The sequence below is a fragment of the Lissotriton vulgaris genome, chromosome 10, assembly GCF_964263255.1.
Source record: "Lissotriton vulgaris chromosome 10, aLisVul1.2, whole genome shotgun sequence".
In the NCBI taxonomy this organism is placed as follows: domain Eukaryota; kingdom Metazoa; phylum Chordata; class Amphibia; order Caudata; family Salamandridae; genus Lissotriton; species Lissotriton vulgaris.
In genome coordinates, this window is record NC_141698.1 from 106909695 (window position 1) to 106933639 (window position 23945).

The 23945-nt window shown below is 42.4% G+C and overlaps 1 protein-coding gene across 2 annotated transcripts in view; it reads left to right on the forward strand.

Moving 5' to 3' along the window:
- LOC147684768 (kinesin-like protein KIF19) overlaps positions 1-23945 on the forward strand; it is a 1367439-nt gene that overhangs the window by 383451 nt on the left and 960043 nt on the right. For both annotated transcript variants that reach the window (XM_086940625.1, XM_086940626.1), the window contains exon 7: positions 11974-12099. In XM_086940625.1, the coding sequence (XP_086796751.1) occupies positions 11974-12099 (126 nt within the window). The remainder of the gene's footprint in view (positions 1-11973; positions 12100-23945) is intronic.

The window sequence follows — 23945 nt, forward strand, 5'->3', positions numbered from 1 at the left end:
CCATCTCCTTCCCAGTCAGCTAGAAATCTAGGCGTAATTTTTGACACCTCATTGTCCATGACTCTACAGGTCAATCGAACAGTGGCCACATATTGGGGGGTCATAAAAATCCTCAAGAGAATTCTTCACTATCTCTCTCCTTTAGCACGCAAGCAGACGGTGGTTGCATTGGTGGGTTCCAGGTTGGACTACTGCAATGCTCTTTACGCAGATTCTAACAAGGGACTCATTCAGCGCCTTCAGGTCGTGCAGAACGCGGCTGCTCGATTTCTTTTGGCGCTCCCTAATGCTTTGTCCGCAACAATGGCCAGAAAGAGTCTGCATTGGCTCCCTATACATCTAAGGATCTCTTTTAAGATCTTATGTCTAGCATATAGAGCTCTCGCAGATGGGCCATTGGACCCCCTAGGTGCCCTCCTGACTCGCTACTTGCCCAGTAGACCCCTTAGATCTTCGGAGATTAATCTGCTGGTGGTTCCTCGGGCCAGAAGGGTGCGCTGGGGTAATAGGGCATTTTCCATTGTAGCCCCCAGACTGTGGAATTCTCTTCCCCAGGAGATTAAGACCCAACCCTCTATGTCCCTTTTTAAAAAAGCGCTGAAAACCTGGTGTTTTATCAAGGCCTACCCACAGTGAGAGTATATTTTAATAGCTAGTTTTCATTTGGTTAGGCGCCTTGACGCCCATTGGGCTTAGTAGCGCTATAGAAATTTATTTTCATTTCATTTCATTTTCTTATTGGGAAAGAATTTCAAACATGTTTGCCGTTTTAGAAAACTGAACTTTCCAGAAAATTCCAGTTTCTCCAGAATTAAATTGTTTACATATTCACAATCTTGACTCATTCTCTGTCATCAGGCTAGCAATACCTGGTAATATTAATAGTATTAAACAGAGTTAAAATAGACCTAGACCTCAGCAATAGCGTTTGTTTAGTAGCACATCCATCTTATTTGAAATAATCCGTACTTCGGCCAATAAATTGGTATTTAGACAGAATATCGGAAAAAAATATTGTGAGCCAAAATATCGTGTCAGGAATATCAAGGACAAAAATATTGTGAAGCTAAGTTTCTATAGGTAAGCAACGTTTTACTGTATATAAGTTAACACTAGTACATTTATACGACCTGTTTGCACTTCATGTCTCGATATTTTTGTTTCCGAAAATCTTCAGCGATCCAATGAGTTGGGTGTGTTAGCTCTCATACTCCCCCTAGAGGCCACCATAGCTCAGATTTGTACTGCACGTTGTGTGTGAGGGAATCCTCAACGAGAGTTCTGCTATAACCTTGCAGTGACTTTATTCTGTCTACCCTAGGACTGAACCAGCCCTACCTTCAGAGGACTAAGTTGTTTTTAGGGTACATTTTCTGGATCAACACTGCCTTCCAGGCCACCTGTTATCATGTCTGATAAAGAAGAAAAATCTCTTTTGAAATCCTACTGTGGACAGAAAAATATCGACACTGATGATCCACATGAGCAATGTATTTGTTGCCTTTATCCAGCGAATAAGCCTTCGCATTGTGACATTTGTCACACTTTTCTATCTACAGTTCGCTATGGGGATTTCTGCTTTCACCTGACATTTTAAAAAGTCTGCTACATTTTCAACCTTTACTTTTCTGTCACAAAATTAATTATTTTAATTGGAACACATCTACAAAGCCATAGCATGTGACAGATCCTATGTTGTGTTCTCAACCAAAAAAAAATTGGATCCAGGCTTACATATCCTTGATTATGATACTGAGTTACAATTGTTACATGTTAAGAAACACTTCACTGAATTATGGCAAGGACAATTGAGTCTTTATACTTATTTCCCCCTGTGAAGCAAACTTCCTTAGGCCTACTTTTGAGATTAGAACCTTCTTGATTGAGATAAGTACTACTTTGTATGGAAACCTTTCTTAATAGTCTGTCTGAGCTCTGAATTCTAGAATACATGCCTGAACCATCTAACTTGAGACAGGATACCAAACATGAGATGCCCAAGGGGAAGCCAACAGTATTTAAGATGGATCTTCTAGCACATTCATAATTGTTTACCATGTCTCCTGGTATAGGAAAGGGTCCTGGCTACTTATCTTTGTTTCACATAAGGACAGTAAGGCCTGGGAGAGCAAGGATAAAAGGTTTTACCAAGATGTTTGCTTTGCTTTTGGCCAATGTGTGATTTTCTTTAAATGTACTTTATTTCATAATTACCAAGACAATGTATCATAGCTTTTTTGACACATTAATGCCACTTTCAGAATGCCTGCTTGGAGTATTAAAAAAAGGCTGTAAATTGGGATGTTTGTTGAGTTTCTCCCTCTGTATGTGGAAGAATAATTTCTATTCAATTATTCAGGGGGCGCAAAGCCAACCTTGCAACACCTTTACATGAATAAAGATCTGGTTGACACATGGACAATGGTCACCAGTAGCTCAGTTGTATGTGCAGAAGTGGTTCATTTTGGATTTCTTCTCTTCACCAGATATCTGGGAAAAATTAAACAAATTTACAGTTTGATAACAAGACTTTGTTCTTACTATCAATAGATGGGGCATTAGTAAAATGAAAAAGACACGGGGTAACAGCCAAGTATTGGTGTGCAAGAATTTTCACACTTCAAAAGCAGAGCTTCGTTCATCCCACTCAAGCTTTCAAGTTTTAAGACCAAGTAGTAAGAAAAAGTTGCAAAATTCCAGCCAATGGATTTTGACCTAGCCCAAGCTCACCCTCTCCTCTTCTGACCTAACCTCAGAATTTTCTAAGACGTCAGAGCAACATTTCCCAAAGATGCCAGACGTTCAGTTAAATATCTTGATACATGCACCTGATAGCTGGGAAGCTGCCAGCCTTCAACCATCAAGTACACAAATAGCGCAGGACTGATGGGCCTTGAGAATTCATTTAGTCCTACAGTTATGTCGTCTAATATGTCAAAGTGAATCACAAGAGCTTTTGGAAGAAATCCCAAAACATGTTCTTTTAGGAGAAAGCAAATTAAATTGGGAGTTTGAAAAGGGTTTGGGATTTGTACTTCATGTACTTCATTATTGTGAGAAGTTGGCCTGATATATGATGTTCCCAATTCTGGAACCACCTTGTATCAGTCCAAACAATCCCTTATGGTGTCTGGTTGTAAGTCAACCTTATAGACAAGCTATCCTAAGGGTAGCATGGACTAAGCAGCCTTAAAGGCTTAACTCAAGAGGGCGTGTTAAGCAAGCTGTTTTACCAATCACAATCCTGTAATATCAAATGAAAGGACACCACACAAGTTATATATTATAAAAATATATGTATTTATTACTAGAATAAACCTCTGTACTCTTTATGAGGGCAGAGGCACAAGCGTTTAAACAAAAGCACAGTTAAACATATAAAAGTTGCACAATTATGGATGAGGGCGGGGGGCCACTCAAACCATATACTAAGAAAGTGGTATAAGAGATACCAATCGAACAGTGGTTAGGCCTAGGGCCTAGGGAATCGCTGGGAGCAGTCGGGACTAGCAATGCTGAAGTCGAGAAAAGCCAGCGGGATTCGGGTGCAGCGCTTAAAGCACACACATGCACCAATGCAAAGTCAATGGTGCTTAAAAGTTATAAAGTTACTGCAAAAGGAGACTTCCGCTTAACCTAGAAGGACAAAACTTTAGACACATACACTAGAGGTGTGTACCAGTGTAGGAACACCGGCGTTGCTGAGTTACCTCACCCACAGGAAGCGGGTGCACAGATGCGAAGTAGTGTTGGGTTTTGTCACGCAGGTTGATGGTGCCTGAAGATGAAGATGCTGCAGGCGTCGTGAAGAGAAGTGTCCGGTGTGATCCAAGGGTGGATCAAAGATAAAGATGATCTGAAAGCAGAGGGGACAGAGTCTGGGTCACTCAGCAGCGACCAGGGTGGAACCAGGAAGGAACCAGGCAACGTCGGGAGCTTTCAGGTCGCTGTCCTGAAGCTTCTCTCCACTGCCACGTGGACTCTGGGGCACCGAGGATGTCCAGGAGTGGATCACAAGCTGTCCCACGCAGGCTCTCGCTGTCGGCGTTGTCGGCTTTCCAGATCGGAGCAAACAACCCTTGGCAACCGCAACCTACGCAGGATTCGAAGATGGCTTAATACTCAGGCCAGGAGGGTCAGAGCGGGTGCTCCTTTTCAGGGGAGCGAGTGCAAGTCTAGAGCAACCAGACTCACAAGTCAGATTTCAAAGTTCGTCGGCACAGGGGCCACAAGCCAACGGGCAAGTGACCGGGCCAACGCGTTGAGCCAAAAGATGCAGAAGGGCCCCACGCAGCACTCGGTGAGTGTAGAGGGGTGAGCTTCGGTGCAAGAGAGGCTCAGGGCTGGGGATTCTTAAACCCCAATGCACAGCTTCGAGGGTCACTCGTGGGCTGCACGGTCAGCATCTCGTGGTCTTTCCAAGATGGCGGGCCCCACGCTTCAGGTCGCCTCCACGGGTCTCAGCTCTGCAGGGACTGTGGATCGGGCTGTTAAAAGGCAGGCACGCTGGGTCTTGTTGAACTCTGTTGCTAGAGTTCCGGCGGGAACTGCAACAAAGCAAATGTCGAGGTGCTGGATGGTGACCACAAGGGAGATTCTTCAGTCTTCTACGTCGAGTAGGATGTCGAAGGGTCCAGAGTTTTGTTTCATAAGTTTGTCAGGATAATCTGAATGCTTGGGCATTGCTCCCACTCTTATACCAATCTGGTGGGTTGGATTACCTGCTAGGTCCCTCCTATGGGTGGGACCCAGGAAGGGGGTGGATACGCCCCTTTCCCTTTGTCCAGGGTCACGCTGGGACTGGGGCTGGTGAGCCCCAGAATCGGTTTGACTGGATTATGCAAGGGGAAGCCTTGTGCTCCCCAGGCAGTGTCTGGTTTCTTTCAAACCTCCCTGCTACAATCCACTATCTCCTGTCTGGGGTGGTGTGACACCTCCCCGTGACAGGAAACCCTTTGTCCAGGCCTCCTCGGCTGAGTTTCGGTCAGCAGCAGGAGGTCAGACCCGTGTCTGTGGCAGAAGCGTCCATTTTGTGATGCTGAGGCTCTTTTAAAATCAACCGCTTTTTAGTAAAGTAACATGTCTTCTCCCTCTAGAGGGGTGGAATGCTATCCCCGTCGAAAGGACTGGCGAGGGGGTAGTATTCCAAATCGTATGACACCTTACACGACATGTTTTGATAAAGCCACACCAAAGTTAACATATAACTGCGATGGATTATAATGCACTTAATAGTATATGGTATGGCATTATCCTGGAACAGCTAAGGGAATTGGTCCCGACAGCTGCAGACAGGCTCCGCTCATGTTAGAGCACCATCTCACATAAAACCAAGCACTCTGCCTCCAGGATTGTTAAGGCCTGCCATAGGAGTGACTTATAGGTATATATGTGTCCAGATATAGGTTTAGATATAGGTATACTATATCTAAGCAAGGGGTGATTATACCACCTTCCCCAGCTGAGTGATCAGCCAGTTGTGTCGATTTAAGTACCAGCCAGGGGTGGCAAAAGATATGCTGCAGCCCCTGGTAGGCCTTGTTGGCACCTATGCCCTGAGCACCTATAGTGCATGGTACAGGAGCTGACAAGGAGTCCAGTTCCAATTGGGTTATGTACCTATAGTACATGTATATGAATTTAGAGAGAGAACAGCAGACTGTGGGTCTGATTAGCAGGCCCACAGCCACATTAAGTCGAAAACCAGTGAGGCAAAAAGCAAAAATTTGGGGTGACCATAGGATAGCAGACCCTACTCTCCTACAATTATTCCTAAGGGGCTTGGAAGCAGTAAGTTGATATTAGTTATTTTAAACAATCAGTTTCGTCTTGTGAGGCCTTTCCACTTTGACACACATTGAGTATGTGATGACTTCTAAAGATTTTTAGAAAACCTACTACCATTTACCAATCATAGAGGAGTATTGCTTGAGGTTTGCAAACTGAAACCAACACTATCAGTACAGATGGCTGCCCTCTGCTCCCACAATGTTCATGGAGATTCACTCTGCGGTGCTTACCTACTGTTATCTACATGGTGTTTATTTGTTCCCTTATTTAGATGAATGAGAACATTTGATTTGTTTACAACATCTTTTTCAATCTAGGATTTTTGATAAACCATGGGAAGGCTGAGTTGTTCCCATCTATGTTTCAGTTCATAGAAGCAATGATAGACTCCTCTGTAGAGAATACCTTTCCCAAAACAATCATTGAAACAGTTTTCCAACCATAATGTGACTTTGGTATAGCCTTCTGCACACATCTATTTCCCTCAACTTGGCTTCTTATTTGTATTCTGCTAAACCAACTGGTAAATAATTGGACTGTATGTTGACTCACAGGGCAAATTGAATGCAATTTTGAGCCAAGCAATGGAGTTCCTTCATTGGTAGACTCTAGAGTTTAAACTTCTGAAGGGGCCACCCATTCAGGCTCTGATTGTGGGAACAACAGACTCATCTCCACACAGGTAACGGGCTCACTGAAGGTACGACACAACATATAGTCTCTGGAGACTCCAACACAGAATAACATATCAATTACCTAGAAATCAAGGCTATTTTCCACTGCCTGAAATCCTTTAACCAAAGGGAACATTGGTTGGGATCTCAAAACCAAAGGTGAACCGAGCGATGGACTAGTTGGATAGCACCTCACTTAATTACTGCAATTTAGTCTTTGAGAAATGTGTACAAATCATCCAGCTCTTGTCGCCCTTCAGTGCCACTGAATACAGATTTCGATTTATGATGAAAGTAAAGAGGTACAACAAGGAAGTAGATTCAGTCCATAGAAATTCTTCAAGAAAGTTCTTTTTCCAAAAGTTCATGCTCATTCACACAACAACTAGCCAACGTGTTTCGTTCCCAAAATAAAATCGTGGAACTTCGTCAGGGCTGTAACAAATAATATAAAAGGCATAAAATGACTGACAAACATAACTGATGACCTGGATAACTTCAGTTTTGTCACTACCATCAAATATTGACATGTGAATTAAATCACTTCACTAAATTACATTTAAAATGCACATAGAACACAACACAATGACATGACTAATAACTGAACCAAAATGCTTTCTTGTTTTTAAGAAACTAGGATAAATACACAATGTGAGTAACAAAATAACAACTACATGAAGACAGACATAATGGAGACATATTTGCAAAAACAACTACATGAAAACAGGCTGAACGAAGACATATTTGCAAGATTCTTTAGCAAAAAACTCAATTTTCAAGTGTTATCCCTTCGTATGACTAATAAATGGTAAATTTAAGTGAGTATGTTGTATCAAAAACTGGCGTATTTATCTCATCCATTAGAGACATTGATTAAAATCCACGTGTCACCCTAAAATGTGGTTACAGTGATAACTTGAAAGTTTTGTAGAGAATTAATTACTCATGGAAAATAATTAAAAAACGTGTGATTAGAGTAAGGATAAGGTTTATATTAAAACAACCATGTACTTCATGTACCCATGGACGTAAACCTCCTTCGTCTTCAGAGTGAATCAACCTTAAAGATAGGCCAAACAGAGGTTAGCAATTTTACTGGAATACCATGACTCATACTTTTTTTTAGCCACATATGTGTCATTTGTAATCAACCCCTATATAATAACTACCCCAATTTACCATAGAACCCAGTTTTCACATACCTAATAACAATTATCTAGGGACATTACTCCTTCCTGATTAGATTCGCCATGCCGCGTGAAGCGACTTCTCCCCTTCATTTACTGAATCATGCTAACTTGGATAAAAACCTACAAATTGCTTTGCTTGATGTGGTCCCCAACTACGCTGCCCTCAGACACACCAAATCCGCCAAGTTTAGATCTCCAGCAAACAAATGATGAACGGAATGCTGACAATGCAAACATTCTCCCCCAGTCAAAAGATCCAGGTTAAATCCATTGTTCTTTTGCCCACCTCACCACCCTAGTTTGGATCCAGCCATATGCAAATCAGTCTTGACCCTGCGCCCCATGGGAACAGTCCAGATCAAACTGCCAGGCCAGTTCCTCCCTGGACCGGAAACAAGCAACCTAGGGCCGGTTTCAGGGTATGTCACCCTTCATCAGCCAGGCTATCTTGAATCCAGTGGCACAGTGAGCAAGGAACCCACGTCTGGGCATACCCATCCCACTTAGGGCGAAAAGTGTTACAGCAAGCAAATGATGGACGGAATGCTGACAATGCAAACTTCTGTCCCAGTCAAAAGATCTGGGTTAAATCCATTGTTATTTTGCCCACTACGCCACTCCAGTTTGGACTCAGCCATATGCAAATCAGTCTTGACCCTGTGCCCCATGGGAACAGTCCAGACCGAACTGCCAGGCCAGGTCCTCCCTGGACCGGAAACAAACATCCTTTGGCCAATGCCAACTGTCAAACTGCACTGTCAGGCCATCTCATAATAGAACAGATTTAACTAAAACCGAACGCGTCTAATGGCTTCTGCCAGCCTTAAACAAAGCATGTGGACCATTTCTGGCTACCATGACATAATGGTTCTCCCGTTTATTGTCGGTCCTACCAATTTATGCAGCATAGACGGATTGTACATAAATGTTTAAAAACACGGTACCCCAATTGGATGCAAGAATGTATCGAATCCGGTGTCCGGCCATCTTGGAGTGTGGCAACTATAGCCAACCTGGGCTAACTGTCTCAGCCATCCGTTATCAAGGCTGCAGAAGCCTGATTTTGATATTAGTCAGATATGCTTATTTATGCATTTGGTGTCAAGGGCGTAGGGTAAACTGGGAAAAAACAACATGTGCTTAAGATGACAATGTTTTTCTTGGACATCTATCAATGTGCAGAGGTACTAATACTAAGCCAAACTAACCTTATAATGAGGATCATTAAGGTATTCCTAATTTGCAGAATATTTGACACTGATCCAATTTGATCTTATCCCTTAATTAATAAGACCTAAAGACCTGACTTTATGTTGTATTATATAACTCAAATTAGTACATGGGTCATCTCCTTAATGCTAAAGTTTTAAACTCAATTCATTGTAAGTCACATCTGTCTACTAATTGCGTCATCCTCAGACGCACTGGTACAAACTTTTATACTCCACCAGTGGTGTCCAAAAGAAAAATAGAGGAGAGAAGATGTAATGAAACCTTAAAGATGATATGATAATAGGGGAGGTACATAACGTTACACATATCGTTAGCTCTTTTTATTTATATAAAACTCATTATAATCTTATATAAGTGATGGCTGACTATACATTTCAATCCTGTTAGTGATTATATTAGAATAACTTATTTAATAAACATTGAATTTAACAGTTTCCACACAAACAATCATTAATTCAACCAATGGATAAGTAACTTAACCACTAAGCGATCCTGTACGCTTTTTTGTGATTGACAGAAAATGTTATCAGAAACATTGTTGTTAATTTAAGAAGTAGTGAAACTCATTGTCAGTGTTATGACCACAGGTGATCGCCCGCAATCTGCAGATCCATTTAGCCTCCTTCTGTCTGAGAGAGAGCTCTCTATCGCCTCCTCTCTTATCTACCCTTACATGTTCAATCCCATGGAACTATGGCTGGGGCACAGCAGATGGAGCCAGAACAAGTTGTTCCTGAGGCTCAAACAGCGAGTCAAGCCACCTGTCCTTCGAAGGAGACAATGTCCCCCATTGTTAAGTTGGAGACAGTGACACAATGCAACACAAAAGTGTCAAAATATGGTCACTTAAGAAGAAGGGTAAGTGAGCCACTTGCCCTCAACACACAATCTCACACTTGTGTGCTTTGCTTGGTCCTGAAGAAAGCCCATAGAACCTACGGGCGAAGTAGGGCTGAAACATGTCGACCTCTTGAACCACCACCTCTAGAACAACAGGGGTGTTAGAACAGTAACTTTTCTAACATCGCACCACCACGAAATTTTAACCTTGCCCCATCTACAACAAATAAGCACTAGGTTGTCAGATGTAGGTCATTTTAACTCCACTGCACTTCACAACTCACTTTCCCTTATCACTACTGTCAATACCAGTGGTTTTTCGTCCAGGTGGAGGAAAGCATAACAAAAACGCAATGATGATGCTTTTCATGTAACCATACTCTTAGAGAGAACCAAGATATACCGCACCCACTGTTAATTTGTGAATGTGTTTTTTTTTAGACGGACAAGAACCCTGACCCTGGTAATACACAGGACAAGTGATTCATTCCCCATTGATTATACGTTACACGGCCGGAAGCTAAATGAATTACAACTACTTCTCTCTCCCTCTCTGATGAGTATAAGACATCCTCTTTCAGTAAGCACTTCAGTCTATAACCTCTTATGACATAGACAGACTTTTCTGAAAAAATATTTTTGGGAGGTGATGGCTTCTGCCTGCGGGATTAACAAGTTTAAAGCTTGTTTAGCCGAAGAGCTGGAATTGTTTCTCAAAAGAAAAAAAGCTGTACTTCAGATGGTCCCTTATTTCATTGCAAAGTTTCTGGATAAATGCCTGGATTCTTGCATTACCTGGAAAGTACATAACCCTTCAGCGTCCACAAGAATATTTTTGCTGCATGCATTCATCTCGTTACAGCGAACAACGTGATTCAAGACATGGCTATGAAGATAGCATTTCTAAATCCGATGACAATATGGGAGTTCATCTTCTTCAGACTCTGTTCTTTCCACAAGAGCAAAGGCAGCAACGCTGACCTTCCAAAGACATGCTCCTGTCACAGACATTTGTGGGGAAGCAAAGTGGGCTACTCCACATTCTTTCTGCCAGCATTACTCTGGAAGCATCTTCCAGACATAATATGTATATGAGCCAGGAAGCAATGTTCAGTCAGTTTACTTTGTGCCAGTTCAGGCTTTATGATATCTTTTCCATAGTTTGAGGTTTAGAAATGAGATTCCCAACCAGTTCAGAAGGAGGTTGAGTGGTGAGTAAAGAAAAGTCATCTTGAAGGTAATTTCGGTACTCTTTATTTGTTACTCTTGAGAGCATCCATACAGCCATCCCCTCAATTAGGTTTGGCTGTGACAATATCTTCTATATGAATTGGACGTGACTGTTTGTTATTGATGTGTGTATTTCATGAGTAGAGGAACCCTCACGTAACAAGCCCCCAGATGCATCAAAAACCCATTTTTCTATTCCTTAATAGTGAAAAATAACAATTCGCTATTAAGGAATAGCAAAATGCAATGCATGAAGAAATTACTAATAAAATAGCAATTTCTTAAAATTCCTTAATTGCGACTCGCATATTGCGTGTCGCAATTAAGAAATACCTCCCCATTCATTCCTATGGTCCAAAGGACACCCTGTTGCACCCCTGAAATTGATCTGTGCACATATGTTGCGCACACACATGCCCTTAAAGTATGTGTGTGCGCAACATGAAACTTTGAAAAATGCACTTTAGTGCATTTTTTAAAGTTTTTGCAAATTACCATGAAGTTCAACTTCATGGTAATTTGCGAGCCCTATTAGCGAAATCGCTATTTTTTAAACTTTAATGCATTGCATTTAAGGAATCTCAATTTGAGATTCCTTAAATGCAAGTAATCACAATTTTGCAATTTCTTAATTTGCAGTTTTGCATTTGAGATGATGCATCCCAAATGCAAAAATACCGGTCGCAAAGAGGCAGATTCTGAGAATCTGCCCCTTTGCGAGCGGATTTTACCTTGATGCATCTATGCCTAAGGCTCCAGATTATTTTATACTTACATAAATCTTTTTAGAAAACCTTTTTGGTCCAGCCTGGCTGTTATTCCTAACCACTTGTAATGGAAGGAGCACTAGAAGTTCTAGAATCAATATCATGATGTTTTTTTCCTGTCATTCACTACTCTTCAAAGTATTGCTTTTTAAGTGCCAATAGTAGTTCTAAGGTTCTCCCATGCATTGCATCTGCAGACAGGCATTAGAGCTTAATCATACTAACTACAGTGTTTTATTTAAAATTTAGATTTATAATGAGCTGATTCGTGACCTTTTGAACCCTTCATCTGGATATCTGGAGCTGAGAGAGGACTCTAGGGGAAACATACAAATTGCAGGCATTACAGAAGTCTCAACCAATAATGCCCAGAAGGTAAGACAGTGATTGTCCATGGTGTTCATGCTCTCTTTGTGTTTGGTTTGCAAGAAAGTCAAATTTTAAAACAGCTCACATTCCAGTGAAAGTTGGAAAACTGAAAAAAAAGAAAGGCATCTCATGTCCCTCGGCAACGTCTGTGCATGCTCAACACTTTCCTAGGGTAGAAAAAAGAAACGTACATTCAGTCTATTTATTAACAATTTCAGGGACAAATTATTGGGCTACAAGCATTTTCATAGTGTGGTAATGCTAATATTATGACAAATTGCTGATGAATGTTATTAATAATAACAATGACGAATAGGGTCAAATAGCTGAAAATCTTGCCACACTCTTAATGTTTACATATGGTGCTAAAAAGATGCAATTGAGATTCTGCACTAACGCTTCAAATGTGCCGATACTGCTAATACCTACGACCTCTAAAACCACAGTGACCCCCAATCCCATCGAACTAAAAATTCAAAATACAAATAAACAAAAACCAGAGAAACATGGATGATGATACAGGCATTCTATTTCTACGCAGACCAATATCATTGTACCTCCCACTTGCCCACCTGTTGCAGCTTCTACAATTGGGAAGAAGGCAAAAGAGGAAAAGGGCCACAGAGTGATACAATCAAAGTTAAGCCTAATTCCCTTGCTGTCAAGGCTTCTCTCTCAAACTCCAGTTCATTGTTGGCTGATCTATTATGCGGTGTGCTGCAGACAATCTTACTGCTCACTCTGAATGCACAGGTGCTTTTGCATATGCTGTTTTCTGTGGCTGACACAGTCTCTTTTGCATTTCTGCTGTATTCACTGGTGTGGTGCTAAAGATCATTTCCCCACTGTTTATCTTTAGTCACAATTATTAAGGCTGGTGTTGTCACTGTTAGTGAGAGGCACTCAGTTCTACATGCGGCACAAACACAGTTCAGATGCCGGGGCAAACTGTATTCGCACCACACTGTCAGATCCAAAGGATTGACTCACTTTAATGCTGACATTCTTACTCAGCTAAGAGCCTTTCCTGGATGGTTTGAATGAGTATTGTAGGACTGGAAGTCTGTGCTGGCACTCCTCTCCAACCTCCCCAGCTTCCACCAGCTGTCAGTGCTTTATATACTGCTTGTCTAGCTCATGGAACCAAAGTGCACTCACCCGCCTACCCTTTCTGTCCCTTCTGCCATCGCTGGTTGGACTTCCGAAGTCTGCTATGCAGCCACTCACACGTGCTGTAGCATTGTCACCACAGAAAGACAAGTCTTCATTTGGGATTCCGTTCTGCTGCCTCCTTCGTGTTTTGCATGGGGATTTGGAACAGGCATGTATGCCACGGCCAGCTCTAGTGATTACGATGATCTGAACTCACCAACAGTAACTACTGGGTGTTAGCCTAGGCCACTGAGGTTCTGTCGTTCATGACCCTAATGTCACAGGTGACGAATGAGAGCCTCTATACTCTGATGGAGAGTCCTGTAATTCTTCCTACAATCACTCTGCTTTAGTGCTTCCTGCCTAATAACCTAGCTTGTGATCAGCGTAGCCTCTTTTCAGCAAACTAAGCCCTGTGGGTGACTGTAAGAAATGACTCTCCTATGGCTTACTCCTGGAGTAAAAAGCTAGATTCCTATTATTAGGGCTTTCTAAAGAATACTCACCATTTCACATGCTAAGTGAATGCTCGAATGCCATTTTCTACACATTGAGCAATCAGGTGTTCTGCTGAACACACGCAGGATGTACCTTGTAGCCAATAAAACCTAGTGGATCAGGCATGAGCTGTCCTGAACAATATCTCATGCCTCTGTTACCCTGTCAGGATCTGACCAGAGTGATGAACAAATCTTTAAATAAATGACTTCATAAAGTCTGAAGCTCCTCTTTTTGAAGACCTACTTTCTAGTTGCCTTAGTTTCTTCTATGTGCATTAGTGAGCTTCACACCCGGTGCATCTCTGAACCGCACATCATTTTTCATCAGCACAAAGAAGTCCTTCGAATAATCCCACCTTTGTACACAAGTTGTTGACTGTTTTTCAAGTGTGATAGTGATAGAGCGCGCAGGTCATCCGACTATTTTATTACCAAATATGCACACCTGGGCCCATAATTTATTTATCACACTTATTTAATTGGGTAACCTACACTCTACTACCAGCAACCCTGTTCCTTTCTATTTTTTCCAATGTACCTGATTTACCAATCCTCGTCACAGGTACCTAAGATCACAATGGATCACGGAGCTAGCTGAAAAGATAAGCAGTCATCACAATATAATATCAATTAAAATTGTTTGCACTCTTTATAATAACCACAGACTCAGGAAGTTTTGAAAACCTTTATCTAATCATCATCATCATCATATGTCATGAGCATAAGATTTACCCAGATAAGACTATCTATAACTAGAATTAGAAATAACGTATAGCTATGAATAAGGCAGAGAATACTAATCATTTAGAAATCGTAAAATAAAGGGAAGGTGAAAATAAGGAACATGTTAATTTAGATCACCAGACTTTCACAACTTCACTAGAGGCGGGTAAAGAAAGGGAACATTCTAAATCAAAGTAGACTTTCGTAATTCACTAACTGTTAAAAGGAAATGAAACTTATGTAATTTGATTTATCCAGATTTTTCTTATTCTCTATAGGGAGGGTAAGAATGGAACATAAACTATATAAAAAACGATTTAGCATTTGTCTAAAGGTAGGACAAAAGTTGAACATGCTAATAGACAAATAATGAATGTACATCTTATTTATGAAGGGACAGGGGAGAAAAAGGAACATATGCAATTATGCTTTGCAATATTCGAGAGTTAGAAATGCAAATATAGATAAGCAATCACCCACACAGACTTTATATTTACCTAGGATATAGTGAAGACCAACCCTGGCCACGGGTCAGATTTGGAAAAGACGGGAATGGACCCTCAAGGACATATGTGCCAGTAGGCCAGCAGGTACAGCTCATGGACAGTCAGGACAGGATAACCCCAGAATTTGGATCAGGACCGGGTTCCCCAAAGGGTATGGCCAACACCCGCAGCTTCGGTTGCAACGCCTGCGCTACTCCCTCTCTGCAAGGAATCTGCCAATAACCCCGATTGGGTTCTCGAACCTCCCAGCAAAGTGCGTCACCAGCACTTTCAAATCTGCATAAACCCCGAATGGGTTTCTCGAACCTCCCAACAGAGTGCTCCGCAGCTCTCTGAGTTCAGTCACCTATAGAGTGCGTTGTGTCAGTGACAGGTCAGCTATTCGGACAAGTCGGACAATATCTCTAGCTACACCTACGCTAGTTATACTGTTTTTCGGGTCAGTGTACCACCCCCCAATGTTGCAAGTGTAAGAATCCCCAATTTTGATTGGATAAAGGGAGGTTAGGTCATCACACCACCTAAAATTTAGACTTTCTCATGCTCCTTATTTGAATTTTCTACCCGCCCCTCAAATTTTACTTTCCCATGACATATGTTTTCACATAACAACGGTGAATAACATTTTTCATATACAATTGTTACAAATGTAGTACAGTTCGGCTTCTTCGACTAATTGAGAGGGTTTTCTCCCAGGCTCATCTTGGCTTGGGTTGCCATCTGGCTTCCGTCCAAAGGTCATTTCTGTGGAGACTCGCAGATCTCGCGCAGACTCAGATTCAAGCAAGATGGAGTATATCACGTTAGAACAGGCCAAGTTTTCGAAGTGTTACATGAAATGGAAAAGAACAGTTTTAGTACATGGAATAAAGGATTTCACTGTATACCATGGAAACTCTATACTATTCCCATTACTTTTATAATAACTATAGCATTAGGGTAAGTGCATAACAAACAGCTTTGTGAAAGCGGCAATGCAAGCTCAGAGCACGTGAGAACACAGAGCGGCCATGTCAGCTGTATTGCTCATGAGCAAACACTTTCCCACCAGAACTGCGAGTATGTCACGTCACATGGGTATGACCGACGCATGCACAGTCTAAATTCCTGCGTAGCAGCGGCCATCTTTAAAATGCAAACAAAACAGGTGATGGACCGAATGTGGATCAATGTCACACATTCACCCCAGTCCAAAGATCTGGGCCCAAATCCATCGTTTTTTTGCACTCCACACCACCCCGGGTTAGACAATGGCGATATGCAAATCAGCTCTGACCCTGTGCCCCATGGGAACAGTCCAGTCCGAACTACAAAAGCCATGTCCTTCCCAGAACGGAATCAAGCATCCGAGGACCGGACCGGTTTCGAGGTAACACCTCTCATCAGCCCGGCTAGCTTGACTCCAGTGGTGTGGAGTGCCTGGGACCCACGTCTGGGCATGCCCAGCGCACTTATGGCGGAATATGCAAACAAAACAGGTGATGGACCGAATGTGGATTGCAAAAAAACGATGGATTTGGGCCCAGATCTTTGGACTGGGGTGAGTGTGTGACATTGATCCACATTCGGTCCATCACCTGTTGTTTTTGCATCTTTAAAATGCAAGCGTATTAGGTTTAGTAAACACATAGGCAAGCGTCACTGGGACACCCCGTGTAGTGTAAAAATGTGCAATATTAGTAACACGAACATGTTGGTTTCGTTTATTAACATTATTTGAGGTTCATGATACAACGTGCGAATCCTTGCTCCATCAATCCCCTCTTTGATGATATTTACTATCATCACTATTAATGGAACCAGATGCCAACTTTTCACATTTCACCCATTTCAATCTCTTCGAACTTTCTATTCAGTCTCTTTTCTGCATCTTTATTAGGATGAGAATTCTTCACTCTTTAATAGATCTGATTATTCAGCTCTTCTAATTCAAGTTCATCGACATTTCTCTTTATTCCTCGCTTATTCACAGTATACTTCTTTTTGTGTTTTCGACATTTACAGCAAATTATTATGATGAGCAAAAACAAGCTTATTCCCGCTATTGGTATCAGTATTTTGCTCATAAGACTTTTACCTAGGTTAGAAAACCAACTACCTACAGAGGAGAGACCATCAGTTAGTCTCTTCCAGGCACTATCAACCTCCAGTGGTTTGAGCTCTTTTTCCAAATTAGTAATGTTTCTCACGTATTTCTTAATTCCAACACTTTTATCTGGAATATAGGTGAAACAATGTTACGCTTTCAACATTCTACAGACTCCGCCCTCTTTTGCCAATAAAGTGTCAAGAGCAAGTCGATTTTGTAAAACCATAGATCTGATCGCAACCATTTTGGTATTAACCCTTAGGAAGCCTCCAGCAGTGTCAGTTGATAACCGATCTACTACTGTAGACAATTTGCAAATTCTGTGTGTATTCAGAGCCACTCCCACTGTAGGTATCATTGCACTAAATATATCACCTATTATTTCTCCTACATTTTCTCTTTTACTACGTATTAATCCATTAGTATTTTCAGTGCTTCCAGTGATATTCCCCATATGGTATATCTTTGGGAAGACAATACCAAAATAACAACTTCTGTACCAATGGTCGGGCAATTTGAAGTAAGCCTTGTTACCACATATATATTAAATTCCAGGAAACACAGGCTCTGACCCATCTTTGAAACCCCAACCTCCAATTACCTTGTAATTGTGTTCGCATTGACTGGAACCAATGAATATGTTATTATAGTAACTAGTCTTTTCTCTGTGAAGACAAAGTTTGCCTTTCTTTTCGAAATCCAGCAACAATGCAGCATAAGCTCCACCATTTGAGGTGCTCTCTATATTTTCAGCCCACTTGGGAATTTTCTGATTTTTGTCCTTTGCTTTCTTTTGGAAACTCTCTCTTCTTTTCTCTACCATATTTAGAAACATTTTTTCTTCTTCGTGTAATATACAGGTCAAGTGATCTCTGTGTGCGCCATCTATATTTATTTTACCTATAGTTAGAAAATATTCACTCATGTATTTTGCTATGTCTCTAGTTGTATGTACAGGGTTCAGATTTCTTCGCACAGGAAGTTCAGAAAATATCACATCTAAGTTTGAGTAATAATACTGTAACAACTCTCTCTTATAGAATAAACTAGCTAAAATACTACAGGAAATTCCATAGGTTAGTGGTAGATGGTGGTATGTCACCCCCTCAGCTACTGAAGTAGGCAGCTTCAACAGACGTAACAGTCTTCTATTTCCATTGCTTCTAGGTAGTGTACTAACAAGTTTGCAAATACGTTTAAATTAGTTTTGTTCTTGATTCTATGATAATGTAGTCCTTCCTCATCTGGTGTATCTAAGTCCATTCTAGTTTGTTTAAGGCGAACTGCTTTCTCTAGTGTATATACTCTTTGTGGTGCGTCTTCTGTTTGTAGCTCTTCTGTGTCCTTTGTTACTGGTTTAGTAGGGTACAAATTAGTATCTTTACTCATCATGTAAGGAATAGTTATTGTTAGTCCTATCCATAATATCAGTACTAATGCTATACTACACAAACATACTTTGCAGCATGTTTCGCAACAATTTCGTCTCGATCTTCCATTCACAGAGGAATCAGACATTTTGGCTCAAAAGAATCTTCAACCCCTCTTTGTAACTTTACACAGGTTGCTTACACAGGGCAACTTTCAGGTTGGTTTCACTTCTTCGTCAGTCCGGTCAGCAATCAATTCTTCATCACTTTCGTCACTTATTTCAAGGTTTTCGAAGTCTTCCAACACCAGATAAGTCCATTCAGGACTCTGATACTTGTTGTTTAGTCTTTTTATTCGGGCACTTCTTCGTTTAGGCTTTGTTCCAGACTGGTCAGGTTTACTGGAGTCTTGATTTTCTTGCTCAAGTTCTTCGTCGATAGTTTTTAGTCTAAGTCTCAATCTTTTGACAAATCTCTGTATTTTATCTCCTTTTCTGAATCTTTTAACTGGCACTGTGCTTTGGCCCTCTTCAAAGGCTCTTTAATTTTCACTCAGTTGTGGCACATCTGATTCAGTGTCTTGTTCCTTCTCTGTCTGACTAGTTCCAGGTCTTATTTCAGTTTCTTCTGCCTGGTTACTAAACTAGAGGGGTATAGATGCCTTCAAGGGGATTTGTTTAGACGACAATTAGTAATTCACAATAACTGAAAAGGATAAATAAATGATCCTTCTAGGAATTCAATTCATCAAAGCAAATTAATGATTATATATAACCAGAATTTAACAGAAACACTTCAAAAGTACATAGACAACAAACACAAAGGTGTATAGGTAATATAGAATTTATCAAGTGGTAAAAAGGATTGGTTTCATATACAGATATAAATGATTCAAAATTGATTAGGTCTGTAGGTGCATAAAAAGAATTGGTTAATAAATGACTCAACAGAACCTAAAAACACCTATCCAAAATCTAAGTAAATAACACAAAGAAAGGATGAGGTGGGTGTCGACGTTTCGGTCTCCTAGATAACACTTTCTGAGACCATCTTCAGGACTGGTGTCATTTGTATACTGTATCAAACCAAATGTAATCTCAATTACGATGCTTGAGATCGTTTATGTTCTAATGTGATCACACTTCATATCAGGGAGAGAGAATACAGCTACTCCTAATGGTAGTATGGGAACGCACCGATGTTAATTCAAGTTTAGTGACGCAGAATGTGAAGTCTGAACTCTGGTAATCTAAGGATTATATGATCGACGCGTGGATCAAAAAATTACGTGTCGTTGTTTTACGTGGCCCACGGAGAAAAGATAAGCAATTACAAATCCAATTTATCCGTGTGAGATATATGTAGGCCAGGGAATACGTCGTATTGTTAGTGTGACCCACGGAGAGATGAATAATTCAAAATCTCAGTCCAGAAGGAGCAGGCGGAATCATATAGGGCTTCGAACTTTTAATATGATTCTTCAATCTCTCAATGTGGTCGGCAATAGAAATCCAAACAGCAAACAGGAGGCAAACTACTTACTAAACTGGCCTTGTTCAGGTATGTGCTGGATTTAGCTTTGTTTTGTTTCAATTTCTTCTTCCTGAACACATTCATCTATTTCTATCTGATCCTGTTCAAACACTTTGAACTTTTGATTTTCTTCCGCTTGAACTTCTGCTCTAATTTCTATCTGTCCCTTTTCAGGCTCAGGAGTTCTTGGAGGTGTGTCGATAACCTGGTCTGTCCCTACCTGGCCTTCCTCATCAGATTTGATTTGGATTTCGATGATCTGATTATCTTCTTCTATTCCTGTCTCGTCCTCACTATCCCACTCTCTATCTAAGTAGGTTTGTCTTCTGGTTCTTATTGGATCGAGAGTCAGGTCGATTACTGGGACCCATTCATCTTGACTGGCGCTCCGTTGTTCTTCTTCAGCTACTTCAGGACCAATTTCAGGAGACCCCTCAGCTGCACAACCTTCAGCCTCAGTTTCTTCTGGTTCAGTCACTTTCTTCGTATGGCTGGCATGGATTCATCGTGGCACACATGCCCACTTCACAGCTGTTGTGGTAACCAGAATCACCTGTGTTCGTTTTCCCCGCTTCGGTGCAAGGTAACTCTTCCGAGTATGTTTCTTAACTACAACCCAATCACCTGGGTTCAAGTCATGGGCTGGAGTTGCTGGTCTGGCGACTGCGTCTTCCCCAATCTGGTGATAGATAGAATGCACTTGGTCATCTAGCTGCTTGCAGTACTCTAGGACCAAATCATCAGATATGTTTATCAGTTTGTGTCCTGGCACCCATGCTTTCCGCATTGCTCTTCCCATCAGAATCTCATGGGGACTCAGGCCTGTCTTCCGGTCTGGAATACTTCTAAGTCCCATCAAGACAAGGAGCAAAGCGTCAGGCCATTCCATTTGAGTAGATTCACACATTTTTCCCAATCTTGACTTGATAGTGCCATACAGTTGTTCCACCACTCCAGAAGTCTCTGGGCGATATGCACAGTGTAGTTTTTGTGTAATTTTGAATGCTTCACAGATTTGTCTTACTATTTCGCTATGGAAATGTCTACCTCTGTCTGATTCAATTGTGACTGGAAAACCGTACCTTGGTATCCGTTTCCTAAGTAACAATTTGGCTACAGTGATGCTATCGTTTCTGCGTGTAGGATAAGCTTCTACCCACTTTGAAAATAGGCAGACAATGACGAGGTACTTCATTACTCGACAGGGGGGTAACTGAATAAAGTCAAGTTGTAATCTTATGAAAGGACCTTCTGCTTTTCCAATTGTACCTGGTAAAACTACTGTTTTCTTTCCTGGATTGAATTGTTGACAGACTAAGCACCTCTGGCAGAGTGCCTCTGCTATGTTTCTGAATTTCAAATTGAACCATTTCTGTCTAAAGACACGTATCATGCCGTCTCTTCCTAAATGTGTATCTCCATGTATCAATCTAGCCATAGGAGCAAGCAGGCAGTCTGGCAACACAGGCATATCATCAAGGTAAACAATGACACCATCCTCATTCCTTCTCCGACAACCAAATTTTCTCCACCTTTCCTTTTCCTTTGGTTCTGCTGCATTCTGCAAATCTCTCACTTCTTCCCATGTTTTTATTTCTTCAAACACCATAAGTTGGCAGCTGTTTCCGCCTATCAGCGGATCTAGCGCTGAGAGGGAGAGCTCGCGGGAGTCTTGTCAGGCGCCATCCGCCACGCTGAATCGATGGACACGCCCCCTCAAGGCCACGCCCCCTTTCACTCGTATTAATAGAGCGCTGATCTGCGAGCGCGTCAGAATACCTTTACCCTCCTGAGGCACAGCCGGGAGCTAGCTTTGCGTGTTTTGCACATCTTAACTTTTAAAATACCTGTATATCTGTTTTTAAAACCTGCCCATTACTTGCTTATCTCCTGCCTGAAAGCATCCCCAGCAGCGGATCTAGCGCTGAGAGGGAGAGCTCGCGGGAGTCTTGTCAGGCGCCATCGGCCATCCTCAATCGAGGGACACGCCCCCTCGAGGCCACGCCCCCTTTCACTCGTATAAATAGAGCGCTGATCTGCGAGCGCGTCAGAATACCTTTACCCTCCTGAGGCACAGCCGGGAGCTAGCTTTGCGTATTTTGCACATCTTAACTTTTAAAATACCTGTATATCTGTTTTTAAAACCTGCCTGTTACCTGCTTATCTCCTGCCTGAAAGCATCCCCAGCAGCGGATCTAGCGCTGAGAGGGAGAGCTCGCGGGAGTCTTGTCAGGCGCCATCGGCTACGCTGAATCGAGAGACACGCCCCCCTTGAGGCCACACCCCCTCCCTGCCCCATAATTATGTGCATGCACAGGCAGAGCAGCGGGCGCGACGATTGCGCGCAGAAGGCGCGCATAAGGCAAGCTCGTCTGTGCTCGTCCGCGCCGAGTCCGGGCCTAGGGCCAGTCCCCCTGCATCCCAGTCCTCAGACCCTATACACTACAGTGCTGAAACCCTCCATAGTCTCAGGGCACCCACCAGCAACTGTAGTCGACACAGCTATCAAGCTGACACTCTGCCGCCTGCCTGTCTCAAATGCCATAACCCCCTCAAACCCAAAATAACTACTGAACCGTTACACGTCTTCCGCATGTTCTTATTGAACTGCCGCTCTCTCCCTAAACATAGGGTTGAAATTGTGCTTTTAATAGAGGAACACACACCAGACATACTGTTCCTAACAGAAACCTGGCTATCCCCTGACGCTGATCCAGCGGTCATAGACGCCCTCCCACCAGGTTTCCAAATCTCTCTGCAAGACCGGCCTAAAGGGAGAGGAGGAGGCCTGGCGATAATTCATAAAGAACAGCTTCACTGCCGAGTGGTTCCCGAAACCATCCCGGACTGTGAAAGCCTTACCTTTAACATTGAACTCTCACCTAACAGATGCCTCTCTGGCACTCTTATCTACCGCCCCCCCGGCCCCCCGAAGCAGTTCCACGTCAGTCTACCCTCAAACGTGGCTGAGCGTCTCAATATCACATCCAACTTCACCCTGCTAGGCGATTTTAATTTTCATTTCGACTCATCTTCAGATCACATAGCCGTGACTTTAGCAGATGATCTAGCAGCTCTGCAACTTACCCAACGGGTTACTACTCCCACCCACGTGAAGTGTCATCTGCTGGACCCGGTTTTCAGCAACTGCCCTGATCTTCTAACCAGTCCACCTATCCCCCTGCCCTGGACGGACCATTTTCTGATCCCCATCAGCTGGACTGCGCCTAAACCCCCTGCACCAGCACCTACCACGAGACTCATGAGAGCCTGGTCCCAACTAGCAGTTGATAATTGGACTAGCAAACTTGCTGAGAATCTACCCCTGATTAAAGACGACCCCGGCCTAGCAAACCAGGCATATGTCAACTGGATCACTCAATCTCTAGACGTCACTCTTCCCAAAAAGAAAATCACGCTCAAACGCTCCCACAAAACTGCCCCGTGGTACACGGAGGCTCTTAGGGACAAGAAACGACTTTGCAGGAAATCAGAAAGACGTTGGCGATCTGATTACTCTACAGACAATAAAACCCTTTACCGAGAAGCCATCAGTGAATATAAAACACTGATAAAAGCGGCCCAGGCCACATACTTCTCTGAGAAAATTCTGCCTGCTAAATCTAAACCCATGGAAATTTTCCAAATCATTAAAAAACTAACAAAACTGTCCCCTAGCTTGCAGGCGGACAAGTCCACCACCCACTGCAATAATGTTGCCGAATTCTTCCATCAGAAAATAAGCTCCATCTACTCTGCCTTTCCCCCGAAAAACCCCACCCCCTTAGCCCCTCCTTTCTATCCCACAGCCTCCCCCTCCAGTCAACACCTACCCACGCTGACTCACTTCCTTCCTTTGGATCTCGCTACCCTTGAACCCTTAGCACTGAAAGTAAAATCCGGATCCCCTGATGACCCAGCCCCGCCAGACATAATAATGGCAGCCTCGCAGACCACCCTGCCCATCATAAGGGAGGTT